Source organism: Buceros rhinoceros, unplaced genomic scaffold (assembly GCF_000710305.1).
Source record: "Buceros rhinoceros silvestris isolate BGI_N320 unplaced genomic scaffold, ASM71030v1 scaffold24552, whole genome shotgun sequence".
Classification (NCBI taxonomy): domain Eukaryota; kingdom Metazoa; phylum Chordata; class Aves; order Bucerotiformes; family Bucerotidae; genus Buceros; species Buceros rhinoceros.
In genome coordinates this window covers 56,363-62,793 of record NW_010397505.1, presented here as the reverse complement: position 1 = coordinate 62,793, position 6,431 = coordinate 56,363, and the positions used below count along the sequence as shown (strand labels likewise).

The 6,431-nt window shown below is 43.8% G+C and overlaps 1 protein-coding gene across 1 annotated transcript in view; it reads left to right on the top strand.

Moving 5' to 3' along the window:
• Positions 1–1,842: 1,842 nt before the first annotated feature.
• Positions 1,843–6,431, top strand: part of STK4 (serine/threonine kinase 4) — a gene marked incomplete at its 5' end in the record, with an annotated part of 41,136 nt that continues 36,547 nt past the window's right edge. The window contains 5 exons of the mRNA XM_010146292.1: positions 1,843–1,923; positions 2,765–2,893; positions 4,783–4,897; positions 5,276–5,440; positions 5,799–5,966. Coding sequence (XP_010144594.1) covers positions 1,843–1,923; positions 2,765–2,893; positions 4,783–4,897; positions 5,276–5,440; positions 5,799–5,966 — 658 coding nt within the window. The remainder of the gene's footprint in view (positions 1,924–2,764; positions 2,894–4,782; positions 4,898–5,275; positions 5,441–5,798; positions 5,967–6,431) is intronic.

The window sequence follows — 6,431 nt, the reverse complement described above, 5'->3', positions numbered from 1 at the left end:
TAAACCCAACAGCAGCGTGTCTTCTCTTCAAGAAAAATATGTCTGGTTTTGTTCCATAATTGCTTATGCCAGCGATTCAGATTAGATCTGAGTAACAGCTTAGGAGATGGGTTTGTGCTGCCGCTGTTGCCGTGTGGTGTAACCACCCAGGGAAAAGGCAGAGCGAGTCCGACAGCCGCGATGGACTGGGCAGCCCAGAGTAACTGCGCTCCTGGATTGTAGCAGAAATGAGGTGGTTTGATGTAAGCGCCACAGTTGTCTGGCGATTGTGTTTGGGAGTGTGAAAAGCCTTTTTTTCTTTTGTTTTTAATACAGTCTAGGCCTCGTCTTTACCTCAGCAAGAAGATCTGCCTCTTGCATCGCTCCTTTTTGGAAATGGCAACTTGTGTGGTCACTGATAACACTTTCCCCCCCACCTTCCCACACCTTCCTCCCTCTCCGTTTTACAGGGACAAACAGTGTTCTGTTGGTTAACGCTTATCTTGGCAGGGAAGCTAGTGACTACTTTCAGTATTTCACCACTTCCTGCATCTGCTTCTTTATAATATTTCCTCTGCTTCAGGAAGCCATTGTATGTGCTTCATGCGTGTGCAGCTCCTCCTGTGTGGCTTTGCACGTAAACATAATAGCCAGGGTTCCGTGAGTGGTTTCTCACGCTGCTCCTAGAAAAAAAATAAGGGGGAAAATTACATATTTCATATCAAAACTATCATGCCTGTGGCTGGAGTCATCATCTTTAACAGTGGTAGTAAGAACTTTCAGTACTAATTTGCAGCTGCAGGTGACCACGCACGTTTCATTTTAAATGCTGTGAGACCAGTGAGTTCTGAAAACTCCCGAGATTTGGAAACTTGTATGAGCTGGTTTGGGGAATTTGGAGGTTTTTTTGTTTGGGTGGGTTTTGTGTGGTTTTTGTTGTTTCAGATATTCTTTTAGTTCACGTGGAAATGAAAGAGCGCTTGTTTGTGAGCTGTTCGATGCTGTTTGGCAGTAAAATACTTTGTTTTCTGAACTTTTTAGTGTAATCTGTAGCTATTTGAGGAGGTTTCTTGGTAAACTGCCCTCCCATGTGGTAGAGGTGGACTGAAACAAATGCAGCTGATCTTGGTGCTTTATGTGTGGAATCTCCCTGGAAGTTGTTCTGGGGGTGAGGGGGGGAAGCGAAGGATTGCACTACATAGCATGTTGTGGGTTTTTTTTCTCTCCAGGAAGTATTTCAGTTGACTAACAATGCATTCAAAAGAGGGATGGTCCAAGCACCGTTAGAATCCTGAAAGAGTCAGATACTGGTTTTTCTTCCTTTTTTTTCCTGATAGAATTTTCCTAATATATGTCCAGGCCCACAAAGTCAAGATCTGAACTTCTGATGTTAAAAATGTGCAAGTGAGATGAGTGTTGCCTCCTTCCTCCCAACAAATGTACTCCGCGTGAACTCCAAGACATCAGGGAAGATGCTGTTCCCTGCTGCACAGCCTTGGTGCCTGTCCTTCTGTACCAGACGCTGAACGGTCCATAGCAGATACATTCAATAACTGCAAGGCTCTGCAGTGCTGTGTCGGGATCAACGACCAGCGTATAGATCCAGAGATGTGTTTCCACCAAGAGGAGCTGTAGATGTGTATGCCTGGTCAAACTCTGTTCTCTGTCGTTCCCAGTTCTCTTCTGCTATCGAATTATCACGTTCAGCCCTCCTGGTCAGGTGAAATAAACTTACTCCATAACCAGCTGGCTTCATGCTAAGCCTCCTGTGCATTTAGACGGTGCTGTTTATTGTTCTGTTTCAACAAAGCCCAAACTGCTGTAAAATTCAGTGTGGTGATTTCTCTGTTCTTACATACACAGGCAGCTGAAGAAGTTGGATGAAGACAGTTTAACTAAACAGCCTGAAGAAGTGTTTGATGTGCTGGAGAAGCTCGGAGAAGGGTATGTGTTCATTCCAACGTGCCCAGTGTACGTTTCTCTAAGGACAGATCTGTGTAATGGGGATGTGCTCAGTGGTCTCTGACTTTTCACTTTTGTCATGATCCTGTCTTTGCAAAGGTATGTACCAACATAGTGAGAGTGTTTGGTTGGTGACAGCATACAGAATTTATTTCCTGAGAGCGTGATGTCTTTATCCAAACAGCCACTTATGGCTCAGCAATGGGAAGCTGAAATGTTGGAAAATGCCTGGAGTTGATAGGGCTTTGTGGGAGCTCAAGAGGTTTTGTAGTTCATCCCTTGTAGCTCTTGCAGAAGATCTGCGTGATGGAAATGAACTCCTCTTGTACTGTGCTGCTTGATAAGGCAGAACAGCATGGGAACGCTTGGTGCGTGACATATTGCCTTCGTGTTGCCTGAAAAAGCTGAGCTGTAAATCTGCCTGGCTTCTGTAAGCAAAGAAGCTGAAAATCAGACAAATAATATCTGACAGGAGCAAGGAAACCTCTCAGACCAGAGCTGTAGTCCTTGCTGGTGCTCAGCTGGTACTGTTTGCTGGAAAGGGAGAAAATGGTTGTTGGAGTTGTGTAAAAATGTGTATAAAAAAAAAAAAAGACCCTTCCAGAGCTATGGGCAGTGTAGTGGTGGTTGGTCCTTTCTGACCCTCCCAGTGTGTTGTCACTTATTTGTATTGTTATGATTATTTACATTAAAATACAAAATATTTTTAGCAGGTGAATAGTTTATTTTTTCCTTCTGTCTGCACTTGTAAAAAGCAAACCCATAACATTTCTGTTTGTGAAATGTTACCGTACTCAGTGTTTGTTTAATATTTTTTTCTTAGCTCCTATGGCAGCGTGTTCAAAGCCATTCATAAAGAAACGGGTCAAGTTGTTGCAATTAAACAAGTTCCTGTGGAATCCGACCTGCAAGAGATTATAAAGGAAATATCTATAATGCAGCAATGTGACAGGTAAATGCATACTGCAAAACCCGCTATCGGTACGCAGAGAAAAGTATTGCCTGTGACCTGGCATTTTATCGAATAAAAGCCATAATATTGCCTTAAATATTTTTTAAAAGGCTGAGCTTGTACGATAAAGTTGCCCCATATCAACTGAGTCATGTTAACTGACCGTTTGGGTAGTGTTAATGCGGGCAAAGGTAAGACTACAAAAGTGGAGCTCGCCACAAGAGAGCATTGGGCCAAGTTGAATTAACTGAGCGCTTGCTGCAGCACAGAGCCCGGCGTGTGAGCAGGCACAGCGGCTCTGCCCGGCACCAGCGCCTGTGGAGCAGCGGGAACTGGATTGGGCGCTGGAGCAGCGGTTCCCACGCCCAAAGGGGTGATGATTTCTGAACAAGTTTAGGGATGGACTTTGAAAACTGTTAGAAGAGGGGTTTTTGTTTGTTTTTAAGGGAGTGTGGATAAGAGCCACTAATGCATGACTGCTCGTGCGTGTGTATAATCCACATGCTGTCATCCGCTTGGGTGGCAGAGTTGTCCTTCCTGGCTATTTTCTGCCTGTGCAGAACAGGTAACAAGCCGACTGCTGATCTGAGTGTCCCTGCAATAACTTGCTGGCTCTGCAGGCTGGTGGTTGGCTCTCTGGGTTGTCTTTGCACGTTTCTTTTGGGAAAAGATGTTCTACAAACCCAGCTAATGAAGAGCTCACGAGTGTGGAAGACCTTCTCTTAGTGCGTCCTAGGCTGAAAGTTTTAAATTCACTAATTTCTTTGGGTATTGTGAATCTAGCTAGAAGAAACACTACTTTGAGGGACTCCAGGTGTGGAAAAACGTTTAAAATAAATGACTTTAGCATTATAAAACCATGCTCCCAAGTCACTCACTCTGTATTATGTCACTCTCACTGTCTTTCAATGAAGGTGGCTGGTGGCAGATAACAAAATATAACTTGAAAGGAACGTGTTCATGACATATCTTACTGCATAACTTGAAAAGTATTACTAGATGTCTCTTGCTTAAAAGAAATTAAATATTAACATTGCAAGGCCTAAAATGAGGCCTTACAGTTATGAACAGCAGAGGGAGTGAATCTCATGTTTTCTGAGCCAGCGTTAAGGGACAGTGACTGACATTGGTTTTGCTAGTTTCACGGTTTTTCATTAGAAAATGTTCAACAGAGACTAGATTAAGCGCTCTTCTGTTCCTTAGCTTCGTTCCCATAAAATGAGGAACGGTCTTTCTGTTTTCCGCTTCACCTTTTCCAGAGGACAGCCGGTTATTCCGATCAGTGCACTTTACTGGGTTGTTGGCTTTTTGGGCAGCCGGATGGCTGACTGTGACAGGCAGTCTTGGGTTGTACTGGATTCCTAAAATACATCCTGTAGAAATGAGTAGGTGCATGTGGTAGTGGAGGAACACTCGTTTTAATGAACATGACAGCAGTTTTCCAGCAAACTCTGGACCATATTTAATGTTTCCATTTACCAATGCTTTGCAAGCAGCTTTACCAGGAACTGCCGTGGTCTGCTGCTCATTCCGTTGTCCTGTCTCCTTGCTTGCCACAGCGCTGACCTTGTTGTAATCTGGTTCAGGAAGCTAAACCGTGTTGAAAGTCAATGGCTCCTTATTTCTGCAGGATTTATTTTCAGGCAGTTTAGCTCCCTGAACTGACTCACGGGAGGTCGGATGAGCACTGCTGTGGGGAAGAGGCTTGGCAGGACTGCAGTAGCCCTGTGCATGTTAAGACTGTTTTGGAATGGTTTCGATCAAGGTTTCAGTTTCACTTTAGCTCTGAATTTCTAAAACTTACTGGGAGACTCTGCAGTGTATTTTGCTTATTTGGTTACTGGTTACTAGTATTTGACTCTGTTTTCTTCTTTTTTCGCATTTCATAGTCCTCATGTGGTGAAATATTATGGCAGCTATTTTAAGAACACAGACCTGTGGATAGTCATGGAATACTGCGGCGCTGGATCTGTATCGGATATTATTCGATTACGAAATAAAACTGTACGTCCGTTCTCCTCTAAATGCATGAATGGGCAGCAGGGGTGTCCAGCAGCTCAAGGAAGCTGCATAGTTCGGGGGTAATTCTCGTTGGTGTTCAATGCCTGACACAGCCGTTGGCACTAACTTGGTTATTGCGGGATGAGAATTACTGGTTAAGAAAGGAGTTTGGTATGTACAATATGGTACCTGTGTGTGTATGAGCTGGTTGTAATCTAATTCTACTACATAACGCTTTAAGTTGCTCATTTCCCATTAGACTGTCAACCTTCAGTGAAGGTAATTAAATGGTAATTAGAGAATCTTGGGAAAACAGACTGAAATGCAGTAGTGTTACATCTCAGCAACTGGCGGGTTGGCAGTAACTCTTCTCTTCTTCAGCTCACAGAAGAGGAAATTGCTACAATAGTGCAATCGACACTGAAAGGACTAGAGTACCTGCATTTCATGAGGAAGATCCACAGGGACATCAAAGCTGGGAACATATTGCTAAATACAGAGGGACACGCTAAACTCGCAGATTTTGGAGTGGCAGGACAGCTTACAGTAAGTAAAACCAAGGTGCTTGTGTACACTAACCTGCGTGCAAGTGGGATGTGCTTGTGGAGCCTCAGAAGCTGTTCTAGTGCTGCACATCAACATAAACCAGCCACACATTAGAGCAGAGCTTCCTCGGTGGGAGCTGCTGTACCTTGGTTTGCGATAGCATTTGTGTTTCCTTCAGGATATTTGTAACTTCTGTGAGGACGTTTCAATTCCTCTTTGCAGCCCTCGGTACCCCAGGCTGGCTGAATCTAATGTTTGTGCAGCCAGTGGAAGATAGTTCAGGTGATAGTTCCAGAAGGATTGTTTGAGGCTAATACAATTGCCACTGTCTGGATCTTTACCCTGCTCTTCTTCTCAGGACACCATGGCGAAGCGCAACACGGTTATAGGGACCCCGTTTTGGATGGCTCCAGAAGTGATCCAAGAAATCGGATATAATTGCGTTGCAGACATCTGGTCTCTGGGAATCACCGCAATAGAAATGGCTGAGGGCAAACCACCATATGCAGATATTCATCCGATGAGGGTAAGGACTGTGGCTTTCTGGAATGTATTGCTGTACGGAAAGGGTTTGCTGTTACAGCTGGCTAAATAACATAGCAGTGTGCCATGTTGCGTTTAGTTTAGCGTAAACGATTTGTTTTCTGTCAGTTCTTTGTACTGTTGAGTAAATGAAAACCAGATCTTTGAGAAGGAGAATCTGCATGGGAAGGAAAACCCCAGCCCTCTTCTTTTAAGACATAGCTGCAGCTCCTTGTGTTGGGTTTGAAGAAGTATATTGTCAGCTGTATTATCCAAAGTGTTGTTTTTTTTTTTTAAATACAAGCACAAATTTTTAAGACTTAAAGATGGCAGATTCACACCACTTGGGGTATGTGACGGCTCCAACGGAATTGTAAACAGCAGTGAGAAAATTCTGATTTCTTGTTACTCTTTCCCTCTGAGCAAATTTTTTATAATATTGGCACAACCTCTTCAGAAGCCACAAACC